Source organism: Eschrichtius robustus, chromosome 5 (genome assembly GCF_028021215.1).
Source record: "Eschrichtius robustus isolate mEscRob2 chromosome 5, mEscRob2.pri, whole genome shotgun sequence".
NCBI classification, from domain to species: domain Eukaryota; kingdom Metazoa; phylum Chordata; class Mammalia; order Artiodactyla; family Eschrichtiidae; genus Eschrichtius; species Eschrichtius robustus.
In genome coordinates, this window is record NC_090828.1 from 124,550,939 (window position 1) to 124,572,575 (window position 21,637).

Here is a 21,637-nt window from a genome sequence, read left to right on the forward strand (position 1 = left end):
TTAGTGTTAGCAGATGACACAGTGTGAAAATTCTTTTCCCTAGTCACTTATCTAAATATTCTTCCAATCCACTGGAGTTATGTGCACACTTTATTTATTTTGAAAATGTGTTTGTTTCATTTCTACACTGACTTTCCCCTTAAGAGTTCATGGGCAATGTGTAGACATTTCACATAATGAACTACAACCCTTTCTTCAAGCCATAAATGGAGAAGAGGCCGAGGAGGGAACTAAAAAGTGGGGGAAATCTTTACAAAGAAAGACTGGGAGAGAAACAACAGATGGTTCCGGAAGAGCAGCCAGAGCTGAAATGCTTATCCTGGTCCAAGCCCCTGCCATTCTGTCTCATGCTTTTTAGTTCATACGCTGTAAAAATGTCACGATGGTTTGTGTCTGGAAATTAACTGGCAATGCTTCGAATGACAGTGAAGGCAAGTTTTCCAGGCTTATCCAAACCAAAAGTGAATCTTCTTTGCACTGAAACCATTCACTCCTTCATTCACATTTTTTAACCTTACTTTTTACTATTGACATATAAATCTTCCTTCTTAGATTTTAAACTTCCTTGAAACTTGAGGATCCATCTTCCTTCCTTCCTTTCTTCTTTCTTTGTCTCTTTCTTTCCTTCTTCTCTTTCTCTGCCTCCCCTTCTTCTCCTTCTCCCCCCCTCCTCCCTCCCTTCCCTCCTCCTCCCCCTTCTCCCCACTCCCCTTCCATCCTCTCCTCCTCCCCCTTCTCCCCCTCCCCCCTCCTCCCCCACCCTCCTTTTTTCTCCTCCTCCTCCCCTCCCCCTCCTCCACCTCCTCCTTCTTTCTCTTTCTCTCTCTCTCTGTCTTTTTTCAGGGCCTGATACAGGGCCTGGGACAAAATAGATATTGAATAAATAAATATTACCAAATTCCAAATGAAAGGAATTCTGTTGTGTCATTCCTAGCAGTTATTGAATATCTACTCCAATATTTCATTTTATTTTTCTGAGGATTTTGAACTTTAGTATTTATTTATTTATTTAACCATTTAAACTTGTTATTTTATATTGGAGTATAGCCAATTAACAATGTTGTGACAGTTTCACGTGCACAGCAAAGCAACTCAGCCATACAGAAACATGTATCCATTCTCCCCCAAACTCCCCTCCCATCCAGGCTGCCACATAACGTTGAGCAGAGTTTCTTGTACTATACAGTAGGTTCTTGCTGGTTATCCATTTTAAATATATCAATGGGAACATGTCAATCCCAAACTCCCTAACTATCCCTTCCCTCCACCCTTCCGCCCACCCTGGTAACCATAAGTTCGTTCTCTAAGTCTATGTTTACTCCAATATTTTAAAACAGGCATCATTTTAATCCTGAGAGCAATTTTGTTAAGATGATTGCTGTTACTATTATCTTAATTTTATCCATGAGGAAATGGAGGCCAAGAGATGTTAAATAACTTGCTCAGGGTCACAGAACCCTTCAGTTAGAGACTTTGAACTCAGGACTGTCCTGGATGCTGCTACCCGAGAGGACAGTGACGTTGGACAGTCAGATCTGATGAAGCTCAAGCAGTGATAAGGGAACTTCTTTGCCTTTCTGTAGCACATCCCCAGTTTCTGCCAAAAATAAGTAAGTACTGGGTAGTAGAAAGGGTTGACTCTGAATTGTTCACTTTAAAAAAGTGAATTTGTGGTATGTGAATTATATCTCAGTTTTTAAAAGATTTAAATAATAAAGGTTGGAAATTAGTGAATTTTGGACATTTTAGAGGTTCTAAGAGCTTTCCCTGTCCTTTGTTCCTTAGGACCTTAGTTCACATTAACATCAGTTCTTTAACTGTTCACCTTTAACTGTTGAATAGCCAATATTGAACAATAGCCAAGATTTCCAGACCCAGATTTCACTGAATCCCTAGTTTCCTGTGTTGGAGGTGCCATTTATCTGAGGAGGGGGTCATGGGACAGTGATTCTTAGGAGTCTGTCCAGCATTTAAATCATCAACTGTAAGCCACTGACTAGTTTCCAGAGTGAGAAGTTTAATAAACAGGAGCTCATGAAACCATTATGCTTAGTGAAATAAGTCAGACAGAGAAAGACAAATACTGTATGTTATCACTTATATGTGGAATCTAAAAAATAAAACAAACTAGTGAATATAACAAAAAATAAATGGACTCACAGAGACAGAGAACAAACTAGTGGTCACCACTGCGGGGAGGGAAGCGGGGAGGGACAAGATGGGAGATTAAGAGGTACAAATTACTATGCATAAAATAAATAAGCTATAAGGATATACTGTACCACATGGAATATAGCCAATATTTTATAATAACTAAATGGAGGATAATCTATCAAATTTTTGAATCACTGTTATATTTCTTAATATAATATTGCAAATCAACTATACCTCAATTAAAAAAATTTTAAAAACCAATTTTCATCATGATACAAAATTTTTCTCCACTTCAAAGAAAAAACCCGTTGTCACATCCCTCAGAGGGTGTTTCCAGCCGCTAATGTATCTGGCAAGGATGGGATACCGTATTTGGGAAGTCTGTTCTCATTCAGTCTTTTCTAAATCCATTTCAGGGTGCTGTTAGTAGGCATTTATGAGTGAAAGTCACATAATGTGGTATTTTTTACACTTATGTCCAAAACGGAGACAGTAGTTTTCTGTTCCGTCAGAGTGCATGTGCATACACACACATTCACTCTCACACACACGCATATATGTATACACTCACACACACACGTGTGTACACTCACACACACATACACAAGCACGTGTGCACACACACACACCCCCTTATGCATATGACTCACGAATGGATGTATCAATAGCAGAAAGTTATTGAGCCAATATGTCTTCCGAAAGGAAACTGTTGTGTATATGTGTTTAAAGTATAAGGAAAACCAACTGCTTTCCCTTATGTAGACTTAATCGGGCTGAAAAGATTTCAGTACAAAGCTGACAGGAGCTTCAAATGTTCTGTTTGGTAGCTCTATGCAAATCTGACAGATTCATAACTTCTTTTTCCCTCCTGCTATTTGCACTTTGAAACGAGAACAGGCTGCTCACGGAGAACAGTGGGGAGAAAGGAGTGAGCAGGTTGGGAGCATTTGCGCCAAGATTTTCCATTCTTACACTTGGAATACGAAGTTCTTTCCCTCCTTTTCTAAGTGATATGATGACCTCACCCTGAGTTTCTATGACATTTGTATGTTAGTTTGGAATCTAGATTTTTTTTTTTTATCGTAGTATAATTGCTTTACAATGTTGTGTTGGTTTCTGCCGCAATCATGAACCAGTGAATCAGTCATGCGCATACGCACGTGCCCTCCCTCTTGGACCTCCCTCCCCCGCCCCTTCCCTCCCAACTGGGCCATCACAGAGAGCGCGGAGCTGAGCTCCCTGTGCTATACAGCAGGTTGCCACTAGCTATCTATTTTGGAATCTAGATTGGATATTTCTGTCTTTAGTCACCATTACTTTCTGCACAAAGCAAAATACCAGTTTAAGCAGATGATTAGTGAGCCTGAGAGAGTGGGGCAGGAGGAAGGTGCAGGTCCAAACTGTATCCAGTGTTTCTCTTCTTTGGGGTCAGAGTTTGCAAACTAAGGATTGCTGGTTGCAGTGGCTCAAGAAAGGCAGTTGCCTCTGTCAACAACTGTGTGTCCCTCAGCCCTTGAGACAGGGAGGGAGATCAAGAAAGGGCACATACCTTCACCCTCTCAAACTGGTGCCCCACTGGCCGTGTGTTGGAGTCTTTCAGGGATCTTAAAAGGAGGATGAGTGGGTCCCACCCTTAGCGATCCAGTCCTGATTTATTTGCTCTTTGGTGACTCCGCAGGCGACTCTAACCTGCAGCCAAGTCTGAGAACAATCCCTCTAACCAGTAGTTGCCATCCCCGGCTGCTGCCCCCATACTCGGGGGCCGGTGCCCATGCCCCTGGAGACTGCAGTGATCTGGGATGGGGCCTGGGCGTTGGTGAATTTTACAAGCTCCCCAGGGGTTTCTAAGGAGCAGCCAGGAAGGAGATCTGCTGAGCTACCTGGTCAGCAGATTTTGTCACTGTTCTTGTCATATCCAATTCTGAAATTACTCTTTGTAGAGTTTATATCACATAGGAGCCAGTTTGTTGAGTGCTCAAGGGAGATGCCAGTGAGTGTGGCACTGTCTCTGCTCTCTGGATGCTATTAGGCTGCACACAGTCATATTTTACATTGTTTGTTGCTTAATGAAGCTGATTGAAAACTATCTTGACTCTAGGTGTGGAAGGGCTTTTTCATGCATTGTCTCTTCCGAACCTGAAAATATCTGGGGGAGGATAGATTAGGAAATGCAGATTCACAGAAGTTAGGGAACATGCGCAAATGTCCATGGCAAAGAGGGCTGGGGGCCAAATCTTCCAATGCCTTTCAGCGCTATCATCTTCCCCCATTTCTTCTGGCAAACCATGAACATTTCAAAGCAGGGATGAGGAGAGGGGGAATCAGAGAAGCAGAAATTGAGATGGAGAAACCTATTCTCAGAAAGTGTGTGAGTGTATGAGAGTGTGTGTAAGTGTGTATGTCTGTGAGAGGGTGTGTCTGCATGTGTGTGACTATTGCATGTGAGGAAATATGACTTTGAGGTTCTGTTTAACGGTGTTGTTTGGTTCTTGTCCGTTGAAAATTGTACAGTCTTTTAAAGTCTAACAGAAAAAAGAAACTACTAACATCTCTAGGAATATTAAAGGATCTGTCTGGCACTGAAAAGCCATTACTATCTGTGAGGAAAATTAAAAAGAGTTTATTAAGGCCAACTCAGATTTCTACTGATACCAAGAAATAGTATTTTAATCAGCTAGAAAGAGATGTATGTGAGCAGAGGTCACTATCAATGACCATCAGTCACAAAAGGATGCTTAATATCCTGTCTTCCTTAAACTCTCTGACCATTTCCATCCCCGTGCAGGGAGGGAGAGGCATCCAACCTATGACTTGGAGGCAGATATGTGCTCTTTATAACCAGAGTTGTGAGAAGCCATAGGAAAGACATGAACACGACTGGATTATGGTGCTTTGTAAGTGCAGGCAGGGCTCAAGGAGTAATGTTTAGGTTGACAGTGGTTTAAAAATCATGCTAAAATGTTTTCTTTGAGGCTTGGGTATGTCTGTGTGTTTGTCTCAGAAAGTAATGTCTGTGTTATAAATGTGCATGGCCTTTCTTTGCTTTAGCAATGTTATATTGCTGCTCAGCTCTTTATATATTCATGAAGACAGCTGTAAACATTCAGGCATTCATTTATTCATGCAAACAGCAAATGCTCATTGAGTGTCTGCCATGTTGCTATGCACCAGGCATTATAATACTACCCTGGAGAACATAGAATAGAAAATAGTGTTCCTGCCCTCCAGGAGCTAAGTGCCTAGTAGAATTTTTAATCTAAAAATTGGCACCAGCCAGCCCAAGGAAGGCTGGCTGTCTGTCCAAAGGAATCTCTATGGCGTGCGCCTCAATCATGGTCCAACCTGGAAAAGAGAAACTACTCTAGGTATTTCAAGCAGAGAGGGATTTAATGTGAGGAACTGGTTATGAAGCTGTTGGAAGGGCTGGAGGGGCAGAAGTCATAGGTGGTGGTACTCAAAGGTTGGGAAGCTGCTACTGCCCTTTCTTAGGATGAGTGGTTGGAGGAATCACGGAAGTTACCGGAGCCTGTAGCCCCTGCTTTTGATCCTGCCCATCTGGAGCTGGAAGCAGAATGGCTTCTCCCTTCCTGTTGCCTTCTGATTTCTCACACCCTCCTATTGGCAGAATCCAACTTGACCAACCGACTAAGAAGTCTTGATAATGTAGTTTGCACCTCTAGACCTGCAATAGGGAGAAGTTATAGCAGGGCTAGGTGGATGTGGATGGTGGTGGTAGTGAAATCCACAGTCCAATAACCAGTGGAGAGGGAGGGGGTCTGGCAGTAGCCACTGACACCCAGAGTTTTTGTGACTCGGTACACTGAGATGTGACCAGGCTTTGAAATCTGACTGGAACTAACTCTTATGGATTGAAATGTATCCCCCCCACCCAAATTCATATGTTGAAGCCCTAACCCGCAATGTGCCTATATTTGGGGATAGGGCCTTTTAGGAGATAATTAAGGTTAAATGAAATCATAAGAGTAGGGGTCTCATTCAATCAGACTGGTGTCCTAATAAGAAAAGGAAGAGACACCGGAGGCATGTGTGCAAAGGAAAAGGCCATGTGAAGATACACAGAGAAGGCAGGCAAATGCAAGTTAAGGAGAGATGCCTCACCAGAAACCAACCCTGCCAGCACCTTGATCTTGAACTTCCAGCCTCCAGAACCGTGAGAAAATAAATGTCTATTGTTTAAGCCACCCAGTCTGTGGTATTCTGTTATGACCACACAAGCTGACTCATATACTAAGCAAATACATAAATGATGAATATAAACAGGTGGATGCCAAATTGCAAACTTTTACTAAAAATGCAACTCTCCAAAAGATTGCCTACTTATATTTGCTAGTCAACACATTCTTCTTCAATAAGTAAAACTACATGGGAATCAAATAAAATTAGGAGGTTGTTTGATGACAGTGGTCTCTGAGCAAGGGAGTTTGTTGGATAATACAGATGACCAGTGTCATACCGAAGTGTCTTTGGGGGCTGACACTCATTTTTCCTCTAGACCTGCAGTCCTTGTTGGGTTTATATACATGAGGGCACCCTCTTCCCCCATGGTGCTGGGGGCAGAGTGTATGAGCCTTCCTGACTTTTCCTTTGTGGGCCCCTCCTCTTTTCATACTGACACAACCTGGTTGCCATTTGTTTCTTTTGGGTGGCCTTGCTTTGATCCTTTTGGATAACTTACTTTGATCCTTTCCATGCTCGTTTTATGGTTTAATTCACAAACTTTCAAGTTCTTGGGGTAAAGGTAGTACATATACTTAGGCTGATAATTGGCCAGGATGTACTGCTATAGCTGTACTGCTTATTGCCTTTCACTGTGCCCTTCTGATCAGTCAATACCTATGCCATATCAGTTGCTAAATGTCTTGAATGTCAATCTTTGCCTATGTAATTAGCATCATAAAACATGAAAAGAAATTGACCAGGTTAAGCTGTTCAATCAGCCTTCCACGTAGCAGACTAGCCTGTTCAAGAACTGTCAAAAGGATCTCCATTTCCCAATGACAGCTTCATCAGCTTATTACAGAGCAAAAAATTCAGTCACTAGAGTTGCTTCTTAATGAGTTGAATCATATATACCAGAAGGGATAATGAATATGTCTAACATTTAAAGCTTACCTACTATGTGATCTTTATTTACTTTATTTTATTTTTGGAGCAAGGAAAGGTTTATTGCAGGGCCAAGCAAGGAGAGAGGGTGGCTCATGCCCAAAAACCCTGAACTCCCTGATTTTTTTTTTTAATAAATTTATTTATTTATTTATTTATTATTTATGGCTGCGTTGGGTCTTCATTACTGCATGGGGGCTTTCTCTAGTTGTGGCGAGTGGGGGCTACTCTTCATTGAAGTGCACAGGCTTCTCACTGCGGTGGCTTCTCTTTTTGTGGAGCACAGACTCTAGGCACGTGGGCTTCAGTAGTTGTGGCACACGGGCTTAGTTGCTCTGCGGCATATGGGATCTTCCTGGCCCAGGGCTCGAACCCATGTCCCCGGCATTGGCAGGTGGATTCTTAACCACTGCGCCACCAGGGAAGCCTCCCTGATGGTTTTTGGGGAAAAGTTTTTACAGGCAAAATTTGGGGTGAGGGCTGTAGGGTGTGTGACTTTCTTCTGATTGGTTGGTGGTGAGGTAACAGGGCGGTGCTCCAGGAATCTTGAGCTCAGCCTGAAGTTACTATCCTCCACCTGGTTGGTGGGGACCTTAGTTCCTGCAGAAGAGCTCAAAGATATTGTTCTGTATATTCCTTGAGGAGGAACCAGGACCCTGTCCCAAGGCTGCACTATTGTTTCTTGACTGCTCCTCCCTTGTTTCTGCATTCCCTCCCTTCCCTGATTAGCAACTGTTTGAATCTGCCCTTTGGAACTCAGGGAAGGTTAAGGAGGCTGAGTGAAGCATATTTCCTACAAAATAGGGGGACACGGAAAAGATTTGTACCCAGGAGCCCCACAGGGTCCTGCTTGGCTTCAATCCCCCCTTTTCTTTGATACTCCTCAATCTTGAGGAGCACAGGTGTTGGACAAGAAAGGGAATAACGTTTTGGATAGAGACTTTAATCATAAACTCAGCAGAGGAACTCGGTTTTAGGGGGACTTGCTTTCAGTCCTGCTATGTGATCTTTCAGTGGATCATCTCATTAGTCATCCCAACAACCCTACTAGGAAGAAGGTCCTGGTATTAGTGTCCTTTCATAGATGAATCAACTGGAGCTTAAATAGGTTAAATAATTTAATGTGATCAGCAAGTAAGGAGTGAAGTAGAGAATCAAACCTGAAGATTAACCATTGTGTTTAGAACAAACAAGTCACCTTGGCCTATGAGACCCTGTGAGAACTAGTTGTTACTTAAATCTCATAACTTTTTTCACACATTCTCTTCCTAGTTTGCTTTAGGGCACACAAACCTCTTTACCAGCTCCTTCCCAGCAGGAAGACTGGCCCCTCTACTTCGGAATGCTTTTTTTTTTTTGGCTCCGTTGGGTCTTTGTTGCTGTGCGTGGGCTTTGGCGAGTGGAGGCTACTGTTCATTGCGGAGCGCAGGTTTCTCATGGCGGTGGTTTCTCTTGTTGCAGAGCACGGGCTCTAGGTGCGTGGGCTTCAGTAGTTGTAGCACGTGGGCCCTAGAGTGCGGGAACCTCAGTGGTTGTGGCGTGTGGGCTCAGTAGTTGCAGCATGTGGGCTCTAGAGCGCAGGCTCAGTAGGTGTAGCACGTGGGCTTAGTTGCTCCGTGGCGTGTGGGATCTTCCCGGACCAGGGCTCCAACCCGTGTCCCCCTGCACTGGCAGGCGGATTCTTAACCACTGCACCACCAGGGAAGCCCTGGACTGCTCTCTACCCATGTTTTTATATGGCAGCTCATACCCTTACCATTCTGTCTAAACTTTGCTTCCCTTTGCACACACTTGACCCTCGGTTGCACCAGTCACGGGGGGTTGTTTCCTTCATAGCAGGTACCGATCGTGGTTTGGAGTTGTTTGCTTATTTGTTTTCTGTATCCTCCCACTAGAATGTAATCTCCACAGAGGCGGGGGCTTGTTCTCTATTTACGTGCTGTGTCACCAGCATCAAAGTACTGAGTCCTCCATTCATTAGGCACTTAATAAACATGAGCTAAATGCCAAAGTATCATCTATTGTGATCTATTAAACCCCAAGGCTCTTGGGAATATAAGACTCAGGAGGGCATGCTTTTGTTGGACGGGGGAATCTCAGGGCCTGAGTAGTCTCTGTAGCTGGATTGATCATCACAGAGAGTATTCTGAGCCACCAAAGCATAGAGTCCCTGGGATGAGAAGGGGGCCGCAAAGTGGGTGGGAACAGCTGAAAGCACGAAAGACAGCCCCCAAATAAATTTCAGTTAACTAATCGTTTGGCCTGTACTATTAGCATAGAACTAACTTTCTTCTGACAATTGCTGCCAGTGCTTTGTTGGTTTTTAACTCTTAGGCCCTACCAACAAGCAGATATTAAGAACTGACTATATTTAAAGAACTGCCCCAGGTGATGAAGGTGATTACTAAGGTCCCTAAGGACTTCTATGAACCTTGGGAGGGAAAGGAATCGTTGCCAAATGCAGTGATGCAGAAGGTTTTGGGAAGGATCGGGGATCTGAGCCAGGCACTGGGGCAAGGGGAGGATTAGCCCAGATGGAGGTATGATCCGAAGTGTGGTTTCGGGTACGTTCTTTGTGTGTTCGGGGATTGTAAAAGACTGGTTCGCAGGAATTAGACCTTGAACATGATGTTGAAAAATTTGGATTTTACCCTGAAGTCAGAGTGGAGTTTCTCAGTGGACCAGTAATGAATTAAAATGAGTATTCCTGAAAGTGAGAGATGGAATGATTAAAATGGAAAAGAAGCCCGTCAGTTTCCTACAACTGACTATAACGTGGGCAAACCCTGCCTGGGGCACAGCTGTCTCAACCCTCTTCCTGGTAGGGGAAACCAAGAGAAAGAGGCCACATTCTGTGTATGGGCTGTGAGGTCGCGTCTGTTGCATCCTCGTTAAACTTGGAGCAGTTGAAATAATTCTAAAAAATATTTCTTCTCAATTGTGTCAGAAACTGATTGGTATAGCATTTTATTAAGCTCAGCTCTTCTATGTCAGCAGTTCAATGGCTGATATAAAATGTGTTTTTTGCGAATTATGAGCAATTTCTGTACCTCAAAGTGCCTGAGTCATCAAAATTCTGAGTCATCAAGGGCATATTAAATTATGTCGACTTGTATTTAAGGTTAACTGGTTTTTAATGTTATCCGTGCATAATTAGAACTTAAATGTAAGTTGTCATTTCTTGCCTTTAAACCATTTTTATATATATCGTTTGATGGCCATTTGTTATCTGTTTTTGCAGTGGAGGAAGATGAGCTTCAGAGAGCCTAAATGACTTGTCCAAGGTCACTTGGCTGATGGGTAGGAAAGTCTGGGTTCAAACCTATTTCTTTCATTTCAAGCACTTTACATCTTGGTGAAAACTGGAAGCTAGTGTTTAATACATCTAATGCCTCCTTACTAACCAGAATACCGAGTCATTCCTGAGCAAGCAATCTCAGTGGAGTGCAGGGATTAACTCCATCTGATTTGGTGAAATGCAGTGGGTGTTCAAATACTTACTCACGATAATGATGCCATGACCATTCATGCTGATTCAACCTTTCCCAAAGCAAATGTCTCTTGTAATGTTCCTTAAATAGGTTTAAATTAAGTATTTTTAAATTAAATATTGACAGTAATGTTCATGTTTCAGTCTCCCCTTCCTGGGCCTTGGACTCAACAGCTCTTGGATATGGAGCATGGCTTTGTCTATTTGCTCTCATGGAATCTGCAGACCGCATCCCTGGGCACAGCAACAGAATGATGCTGGCGGATAGAGAGAGGACGGGTGTGAAGCAAGTGTGGCATGAAACTGACTGTTTGCTTTTTTCCACAGTCTGCTGAGCAGACCTGCAAACCCATTCCACAACTCCATTAGTAAAACCTGTGAAAACACAGGGGCCTCCGTAAAGACGACTCTGACCTTGGCAGCGGGAGAGGGTTTTGGAGTCGAGGGAGCCCAGTTCTAAACTTATGATTTGGGTCTGGGTATTTTTGGCTTCAACACTTGCTCATGGTTAGAAAGTGAACAACAGGGGTCTAAACACTGTTCGCTCGGATAGTAAAACACATGTTCACTTTTTGCAGTGACCCTGGAAACAGAAGGGGAATTCTTATAAATCACAAAGGAAAATAAATAACTTCACTCATGGAGGGAAAGAGACAGCTTGAGAAAAGGGACTTTGGAAAAAGGCTGTCTCTAGATAGCAGTCTTGTGGTAAGTACTAAATATTCATTTACCACTATATGTTTTGGCTTAAAATGCATTATTCTTTGACTGTGATTTCCTGAACCCTGTGCTTTCAAAACCTCTATTCCAGTTACCCCATTAGCAATATCTCCTGGGATATTTGTTTCACTTATTTTTTACAAAGTCAAAAGCCAGCAAACTATTGGAATGTTTGTATAGTGTCCTAATAGGCAAATGTCATAATCTGTCAGCATTATATATAATTACATTAATTCCAGCTGAAGTAAACTTTAACCCATACAAAAACACTACTGTACAGCTGATACCAAATGCCAAGCTAGCATATAGTTGTTCTATCACCCATTTATCTTAACTCTGGGGGTAAGTTGAACAAGAATGCAGTAGAGCTTCAGATACTGAAGAGCGAAGAAAATCTCTGAGATCTTGGGTATGTAAATCTGTTCAATGGTCCATAAACTTTCTTTCTAAAAGTTTGAATACTGATGAGCGTCATTCTTAACAATTTGGTTGGGTTTGCTTTCGTGTATGAGAATCTGGTTAGTCCAGGGAAATAGACTAAGTCACTGATTTCTGAAGGTTGGCCGTTCTTTCACAGTCTGAGCTGAGATGTTTGGGGAGGCAATGATACGTCTGAACGGAGTAAGAAATCAAATGAAGCAAGTCATTCCTTACTCTTTTGGTCATCTACTCAAGTAGAGATGTAGCTTAGTACCTTCTTTGGCATGACATTTAGGGATGTGCTTTATTCATTTGTGTCCTCCCAGCTTCTGGCCTGGAGTTGGGGTCAGAGTAGGTATCCAATAAAATATTTGTTGATTTATTAGTTGCCCTTTTCCAATTCTGCTGCTGTAGGTCTTGCTCTGTCGGTGTCTAGATTAGCTATTTACCCTGTGACTGCTGAGGCTTCACGTCACAAACTGTTCATAAATGTGAGTTTCTGGGAATTGAGAAAAGAGTCGCATTTAACTTTTGTGTCTAGCTCTTCTGTGTCTCTGTGAGCTCTGCACCGAGCAGCATACCTTCAGAGGCGAAGAGCTCTTCTAGGATTTTAAGTTCTCCTCCCAGTCTGCATGCCCTCTTCTCAGTTCTGAGGTCTTTCTGTCTCCAGGTACAGTGCAGTGAAAATAGTGTGTGTGTGTGTGTGTGTGTGTGTGTGTGTGTGTGTTTATATGTCTATACCCTTTGCAACTTCTAGGGAAACTTAGGATAAAAAGATAATTTCTCAGCCTCTCCTTTTTTTCTTTGCCAAAGGAAACACTTCTTACATATCAACCTGCCAGTAAGGTCTGTCTTATGTCTAGCTAGGCACTCGTGTAGTATATATAGTAGGAGCAGCCCAAGAAAGGTTCTCTTAACCCAGAAGTATCATCCTTGCTGATTAACCCCTAAAGCCCCCAATTTGGCCTTAGGTCCCAGAGAAGATACAAAGACCCTATGAAAGTAAGCATGCTAAGCTATTGTCTTTTAATCATTCACAGTAGCACTCATTAATGAAAGGTCTTGGATCATTCCCAGATGTCAGACAGATGAGCAGAATTTTGTTGAGGGAGTTGCTAAAGAAAAGGATGCAGAGCAGAGAGTGCCAGCATGCAAGGCTGGGCTGGGGCAAGGAGGGGAGGGGACGTGGATTATCACGAGGGCACTGGGCATCTGAAAATCAGAGAAGGAGATTCAATGAAATTTTTGCCATGTTTAAATTTTCCATAGGGACAGACTTGACTGTGGGCATAAATCAAAGCCGTCGTATTACCTGTGCTGGCTGAAAAATCCCAAAGCAAGCTTGCGTTCCCATTGGCATGTGGCTCTAGCCTGAGTCTTGTGGGGACTGTGGATCTGTTTCTTGACTTACAGCATAAAAGAACGTTGGGAAAAGGAGAACGTGTTGCTTGGTACCAGCTGAGAAACGTCATCCTGTTAAATCTCCCCAAATGATGCCTAGGAGAGTTTTTACACTAGTGAAATGTCTTCCTTGTTTACTAGAGGCAGATTGAATGTGGCATCTGCATGTGCCTGTTGGGAAAATGCTGAAAAAGAATTCATTCTCCTATGACTATGTGGCCCAAGGTACAGGGATTCTTGAATGCTATTCATCATTATACAGGGTAGGCCATGTGACTGTGATTTTGCCTTCTGTTTTACCGTTATGTTCTTCCCTCACATAAGATGCCACTATTGGGGCAATGACAGCAAGAGGATTGGTTTTTAGGGTGGGAGACCCATTGAAAGACCCTAGTGAATTTTACTGTGGCTGTCAGAGAGACAGACACAAATGGGGGAAGAGATCAAAGCTGACTGGCCTGTAAAGGACTTGAACCCAAGACCTTGTCCTCCTCTTTGGCTCTGTGCCGAAACCGCACAAATAACTAGGCAAGAAGTGCACAGGGATGATTCTAGATCAGGGTTGCTGGGAAATACAAGGAAAAAAAAAAAGAAAGAAACACCTGGCATCATATCACGCACTCTTCATTCCCAAGTCATTTTTTAAAAATTTTATTATTCTATTCTATGTTAGTTTTATTTTTTATTTTATTTATTTATTTTTCTATTCTATGTTATTTTTAAATCGTAGAATCCAAATTGGGAATGGGTTATCCAGTCCCCTCACTCTGCAGAAAAAGTAGTTAATAATCAGCAAGTTTAAACACTTTTCCTGAGGCTGCACAAGTAGGATACAACCAAGAGTAGACGTGAGACCTGTCACTTCAGTTCTTTTTCTTTCATTCTCTAATAATAATCCAGTAAGAGAAGATCCTCTGGAAAACTGAGCAGAGGAAAGAGAAACATACTAAACTCTTAAGTCTTGACATTCCACTGCTATAATCGTTATGACCCATATTTTTGAGAGTCAGAGGGCTCAGAGGTAATTTCCACTTTCAGATTTTGCAGGCAAAAAATTCCTTAGAATGTACTGCAAGAATAAGGCACTATTAACTTCATTACACTTTTTATTTGACATAATCAAATCCTGAAGTGTTGAGCAGCTCCCCTGCAACAGTCTTAAAAATTTTATGCTGGAGGAACCACAGAATAAAAAAATCTCACAGTCCAAATACTGAAAAAAAGCTCCAACTGGGGGATGTGAGTTTGTGGTCCTTAGTCACAATTTTGCTTTCAGGATGTGACACATGGGAGGGTTTGAGAGAGAGAGAGAGAGAGTGTGTGTGTGTGTGTGTGTGTGTGTGTCTAGGCATGTGTGCACCCTAGTAACGCTAAAGTATTCTTTGATGTTGCTGATTTTTGACTTGATGAATCATCCTTTTAAAGAAGAACGTGACAGGGGAAGTGAAACTGAAATGAAAAATATGTTTCCATGTGAGGGGTAAAGACACCGAGAGAAAGACAAGCGACGACACGTTGGCCTCTCCCGGTAGGAGTATGCCAAGGAGCCACGTGTTCATGGAAAGTACAGTCTTCTCTCTGATGACAATAAAAATCACCCCAGAAATTGGGGCCTCTTCCTGACCCAAAACTCTTCAGCCCACCCCAGGATGCTTTTTGATCAGAAGAAGTCAGCATTTCACACTGCTTTTTTATTTTCAGGAATCATCCCTGCAAATAGGCCGCGTGTATAGCTATCTGACGCTTGTAGCTGTGGTAGCATTTAGCTGCTGAGCAGGCCGGGGAGTGAACGTTTCTTCAGCTCACATTTCAAGAGCAAAGATTCTCTTTTAATGTGGGGGGAAAATACCTTTTGCTTTTAAGCACAGATAGGAGTTAACAGTTTCTCTCATGAGTGATGAACCCCAATCTTTTCTCCCCCACTGAAAGGAAGACAAAACGGTGGCCGTACTAGGTCCTCACATCTGACAGAGTGCAGTTTTGATAGACTCGTGGCAGCAGGGAAGCCCCCTCACAGGTCCTTCAATTCATCCTTCAGCCTCTGGATGGCTGGCATCCAAATCGTTCGAGTAATTAGGCCTTCCACAGGCTCCCATTAACTCTGTCGGTCAACAAACATCACTGAAAACCTGCTTTATATTTACGATGCTTTAGTAGCCATGGGATGTGCTGGAGAGTTGCCATTTCCCCCTCCAGATCCAGTCCATCCTTCTCTACCTGGCTGGGCACCCCTGGAGAAGGTACCACGTGGACCTTGTTAAAAGAATCCCTGGCCTTCTGACATCTCACTGAGTTTGGCCAATGGGATGACCTAGAAGGGCATCACAGGTTGGGAGGAAAGAGAAGTCGAGGTCATTGTTTTCCTGCTCTCTCCCTGCCTCGCTGTGGACCACAGGGACTGGACTGATCTCCCTAGGGCCACAGCGTTCGTTGGGCAACTCTCTCCCACAACTTTAGCTGCAGTTACAGCCACAGCTCTCTGTGTTCTGGCACCTTCTCTCTCCCCAGGCCCCTTCAGGCTTTTTGTTAGTAATGACTCCTGGGTGTTGCCAGCCCATCTCATGTTGGTTTGCTTTAGGTCTGCCCACACTTTAATCAATAGTTCCTTTACCAAAATCTCCTCAATCAAATGGTTTGAGTGTGTCATCTTTTTTCCTGCAGGGTGACCCTGACTGATATGAGGAAATACTCCTTCTCAAAGTGTTTACAGGTTATTTGTAGAAGCTGATCTAATGAGCAGGGAAAATAACATAACATGGAGAAGATACACAGGTGTGACATTTGACAGTGACAGGACTTGAGATCATTCTGGGGGAATGTAAGGAGACACCATGCAGTAGCTGTTGTTAGATCTGTGCTTCGAAGCAGTGGTGAGAATTCGGTAGGTGAGGATTGGGATAGAAGAGAAGAAAGACGGACTTCCCTGGGGCTCCAGTGGTTAAGACTCCACGCTTCCAGTGCGTGGGGTACGGGTTCAATCCCTGGTTGGGGAACTAAGATCCCACATGCTGCATGGCACGGCCAAATAATAAAAATAAATTTTAAAAAAAAGAGAAGAAAGGCAACCCAAGGAGATTGTCCTAAACCCCTTGGTGACAACTCATTTCATTGCTGAATTATTTTTTTCCCAGGAAAACTTCTTCCTTATATCAAATTGTGATGGTTAATTTTATATGTCAACTCAACTGGACTAAGGGATACCCAGATAGCTGGCGAAACATTATTTCTGGGTGTGTCTGTGCGGATGCTTCCAGAAGAGATTAGCATTTGCATTGGTAGGCTGAACAAAGAAGACTCCCTTAACCAGTGTGGGTGGGTATCTGATCTGTTGAAGGCCTGCATAGAACAAAAAGGCAGAGGATGGGCGAATTTGCTCTCTGCGTGAGCTGGGACATCCACCTTCTTCAGCCCTCAGACGTGGGTGCTTCTGGTTCTCAGGCCTTTGGACTCATACCTGTATCATTGGCTCCCTGGTTCCCAGGCCTTGGGGTTTGGAGTCAACTACACCACCAGCTTTCCTGGGCCTCCAGCTCCCAGACAGCTATGGGACTTCTCAGCCTCTGTAATCACTAGAACATTCTCTCATAATAAATCTGTTTATTTATACACACACACAGACAGAGCCCTGACTGACACGCAAATTTAAATATCTGTTGTTTTATCTTCAGTTATTCCGTCCCCCCCTCCACGACCCTGCCACCCTGTTTAGTGACTGGCATCAGCAAACTCTGTAAAAGGCCACAGAGTGAACAGTTGAGGCTTTGCAGGCTCAAGGAGCAGTCACAACAACTCAACTCTATGGTTGTGGCGGAGAGCAGACACAGACAAGACAGGAATCAGTGGGTGGGGCTTATGTGCCAATAAAACTTTATTTACAAAGACAGCAGCGGGCTGGATTCTGAAGGCTATCTGCACGCGTTAGAGAAATGGGAAGCTTGAGGGTCCAGGTTGGCTTTTCCTGAGTGGTCACTTTCTGAGTAGTGATTTGTGTTTACCCTCAGGACAGATAGTACCCCGAGGCAGGCAAAGAGGCGGGTTGAGGCTGTCATGCAAAGATGCAGGTCCTCAAGAAGTTGAGGAAAGGGAAAGGTTTTAGAAGGTTTTAGAAAGGTTTTAGAAAGCTCTAAAGGTTTTAGAAAGTACTCACTGAGACTTCTTCTAAACGCAAAGTACGGGCACGGTTCATGTTGTTCACAGCAGCCGTTGGATTGTGAGCACTCAGGAAAATATCTGCATCTTGTACATGCTCCAGGCATTTCTGTAGCTACCCCTACTTTGCTGGTGCTATAGTTAGACTACCCTTCACCAGAGGGGTGCTGTGCAGAAACTACCAGGTTGCTGGAGAAGGTTTCTAGCTACTCAAATCCCAGCTACCCTTGACCCCTTCTCCTAAAGGAAGCATATATAAAGTAGGGTTTCCTCAGTGCCTCTGACCACTGGGCAAAGACCAAGCTGCCCTCTGGGAAGCCTGACGTTTGTTCTCTGATGTCAAGATTTGTTTGAGATTTCCCAAGTGAGCATCAAGTGGAGGAGGGTCAAGGAATGAGAGCGAGCTTTTTATTTCCCGACTGCTTCAGTCCCCCTAAAAGTAGGACAGTTCTCTTAGCCGTCTCCTAGATGTCCTAAGAACAGACCATGCACCAGAGCCAGATGTTGGAAGGTGTGGTGATGTCTGAGGATCCAACCAAGGCCTCTTTTGAAGGAAAAAGCAACCGTGGAGAACAGGCCAGCTTCGGTCTGGGCTAGTAACCTTTCTAAAGTGGCATGCTGAATCTTTGACTGTTCCCCTTGAAAGTGGGCAGTGGTAGAGTTTAAGAAGTGTGAGATCCTTATATGGATAGTTACCCAGCGAATCTGCCCACCAGCCTAGCTGAGCCCATCATGGCAGGTCAAGAGAACGCTGGAGAAATGCCCTGTCCAACTGCCCTCCAGCAGCACAGATCCTTGGGGACTATGGATAGATTTGGGGCAGATGAGCTGGGGGAAGACAGGGGAGGCTTGGCCAGGTGGGCACAGCCCACAACACCTGGTTGCTAAGCATTGTAAAGGGGCTCCGGACAAACAGAAAGAGATCAGAACCCAGCAAGAACAACGCTGGGAGGGAGATTAAAGATCTGAGCAACGCTGCTGCTGAGAACGGAGTATGAATGGAGAATAGGACAGAGGAGCAGGTGTAGAATATGCCCAAGTGGTGGGCCTGGTGTGTGTCAGCAGTGGGGCTGGCTGAGTCAAACACAGAAGCCACCTTAGCAGACAGTGTTCAGGCAGAGAATCATGCATCGAATGTCGACCAGGAGGGCTTCCTTCCCTTAGTAATAATAGTGGCAATTTTTTGAGGCTTACTGTGTGCCCAGGCACTCCACTCAATGCTTTAGGTGGAAACTGTCATTTAATACTCAGGACAACCCCTTAAGGTAAGAACTCTAATTATTCCTGTTTACAAATGAGAAATCAGAAGCTTAATAAGCTCATCAACTTCCTCAAGACTATAGGACTGCAAAGGGAATTAGAGTGAGTGACAGAGTTGGGATTTCAACTCAGGTGTGTCTACCTCTAGACTACGCTGTGCTGTACAGCTTGGAAGCAGAAAACCTTTTTCACCAGTGACTGGGAGCCCCTCACATGATGCTTCCCAACCTTAAAGAGCCCCAGCCTCAACAGGGCTGGAGGTTTACATGTCCTTTAGCACATCTGCCATATCTCTGCCTCCTGATGTCAGAAGCCTGATTTCGACAAAAGAATAGTCAAAGGGGCAGAGGTTGGAGGGGGAGGATTATAAAGAATAAGAAATGCATGTGTCGAAACTTGGTCTAGGCTTAATTTCTCGTCTTGTGCTTTTTCAGATTAACCAGGTCTTGGAACCAACTTTTATAGAGATTAAAATTTATTATATATATATAAATGTGATATATACATATATAATACGATATATACATATATATAACATCATAGATCTGTAATTTAATATTTTTAGCCGTATGAGGACTGATTGTGGTGTGACATGTACAAGCCAAGGTGGAATTATTGATTAGAATGGCAGTAGAGTAGGGAGGAACTGGTGAATGATGGGGAACCTCCAAATATAGCACCCCTAGTATGCAACAGGCTTTATAACTTGGGTGATGATCCTACCAAATGGCTGTACCTTCTTTTGACTGGGCCACTGGCTGATGGAGATGGTTAGGGAGCCAGCATCATTTCCCATGAGGAGGTTCCCAAAATATGTCATTTGTTTGCCCACCCTCTGCAATTGGTTCTCCTTCATCTGATGCTGCCCAAAGGAGGGTCTGCCTTTATTATGGTGATGGCTCCCCCTGAATGAGTCTTCTCTCCCTTCTTATTTCCTTTCTCTAATCCCTGAAAATCAGGCAGAAATGCCATCGTAAGGGTATCTTCCCAAGTTCTTATTAAAATGTCCTTTCCTGAGTTGCCGTAACACTCACAGCTGACCTTTATCTCTGCATTTACCACTTGGGCACAGGCCTGTCTATTGTAGAACCTCAGCCGAGGCACTACTGACATTCTGGAGCCTGAATTTCTTTGCTGTGGTGGCTGTCCTGTGCTTTGTAGGATGTGTAGCTGCATCCCTGGACTCTACCTACTAGATGCCGATAGCTCTCCTCCTTCAGTTGCGATGACCAAAATTGTCTCCAGACACGGCTGATTGTCCCCTGGGGAGCACAGTCAATCCTGACCGAACTGAACTGTAAGCTCCTTGAAGACAAGAGCATTGCCATACTCACATTTGCATCCCTAAAGTCTGATGCGTAGAAAACACTCCGTGAAATGAATGAATGAGTGAGTGAATGTACCAGTGAGAAGCCGTTCATGGGCAAGCACCCACCAGCAGGAGACACTGGATATGGGGGAAGATGGAACTACCTGGAGAAGGCACTGAGTGCTGGTTGGGAAGGTTGGGAGACTAGATGACACCCTGCTTTTCTGGTTTGCCCCAGGATGAGTCTAATGTGTGTGTAAAGTTTTTATTATTATGCATCAGAGACTTTTCACTTGGTATCTGGGCCCTCTTGAGTCCCAAGGTACTTGATAGGGCAAATTTATGAGAAGATTGCAGAGGTTTAAATTCTCTGACATGTATTATATTAGATTTTATGTGTATATGCATATGTGTATTTTTCTGGGGAGCAAGTCCACAGGTATAATCAGACTCTCAAAGACATCTGACTCAAGAATGGTTAAGTGGCCCCACCTGCCATTAATCTAGCAAGTCTGGTCCATAGCAGCTGCACACAGATGGCATCCCTTGCCCGGGTCACAGAGCAGGATCTCAGCAGCACCTGATTCCATCACCTGTGCTCAGCTGCTGCCATGAGTGCCGTCTGCCTGCCTCGGAGGTAGCTCTGTGCCTACGTAGCGTCTCAGAGATCACTAAATCAAAACGGGAAACATTTTGAAAGCCTTTGCAAATGCTGTGTTATGGGTAGATGATGAAATAATACTGCCTCTACGGAAGAAATAAGTACAAATGAGCAAAGACGTTTGCTCAGCATGTTCTGTGTTGTTTTAGGGATCAGAGATCTGCTTGTCATTCTCCTGGTATCTCACCATCTTTCAGTAATGGGAGTCATCAGATCATACAAGTTTCCATGGCAACTGAGTTTTCTGCATCATCCTCTGGCAGCCTAGGATCGTTGTTGCCGCAGCGAACTCTTGAGTGCTTTGTCCATAACAAGAGGTAGCGCTTTCATCGATCTCCTTAGAAGCAGGTCCTCAAACCCAAAAGGTAGCTGGGTATCCTCTCTGATAGGTGCTTGCTTTTCTTTCCAGAGTTTCTAATGGATCAGCACAGGAATTGGGCACCTGCTAGGTTTGAAGCCCGGTGGGGTGAGTGCTAAGAATGCAAGGCATGGTTTCTGCTTTACAAAGCTTAAAAAATCTAATCACATATACAGAAATCTTAGTAATACCAGCAGGCATGCAGTGGTGCAAGCAACAAGAGTGATGGGATTTAGGAAGAAGAGGTCTCTCTCTGGCTATATTGATCAGGGCGGACTTCCCAAGGAGGAGAGCTTTCATATCCCCCTCTAGGAAATTGGTCCAGATTAATCTATGGTGTCTCTGAGTTCCTGGAAGCAGAAATTTATTGAGAAAGCCACAGTGTCTTAAAAGAACAATATAACTCCAAGGCGCCTGGGAGGAACTGCCGAGACCCTAAGAAAGTGCTGTTGTGATCCTGAATTATCATCTTAACTTTCCTTTTGTCCCCTCTAGCCACCCCTCCCCACCCTTCTATTAATATTCTCTTAGCGATACATCCTGGTGCCAGGCAAAATGCACCTCACAGATAAATCACGTTTATTTTCCTTT

The 21,637-nt window shown here is 43.8% G+C and overlaps 1 protein-coding gene across 9 annotated transcripts in view; it reads left to right on the top strand.

The window, feature by feature from the left end:
- NCKAP5 (NCK associated protein 5) overlaps positions 1 to 21,637 on the top strand; it is a 1,051,318-nt gene that overhangs the window by 136,574 nt on the left and 893,107 nt on the right. For 8 of the 9 annotated variants that reach the window (XR_011074154.1, XR_011074153.1, XM_068545242.1 and 5 more), the window contains exon 2: positions 11,347 to 11,476. Coding sequence is in view for 6 of the 9 variants with exons in the window: in XM_068545242.1 (XP_068401343.1) it covers positions 11,408 to 11,476 (69 nt within the window). In the remaining 3 variants the exon portion in view is untranslated. Of the gene's footprint in view, positions 1 to 11,346; positions 11,477 to 21,637 lie in introns of those variants that run through there. The other variant, XM_068545250.1, reaches the window with a different exon arrangement.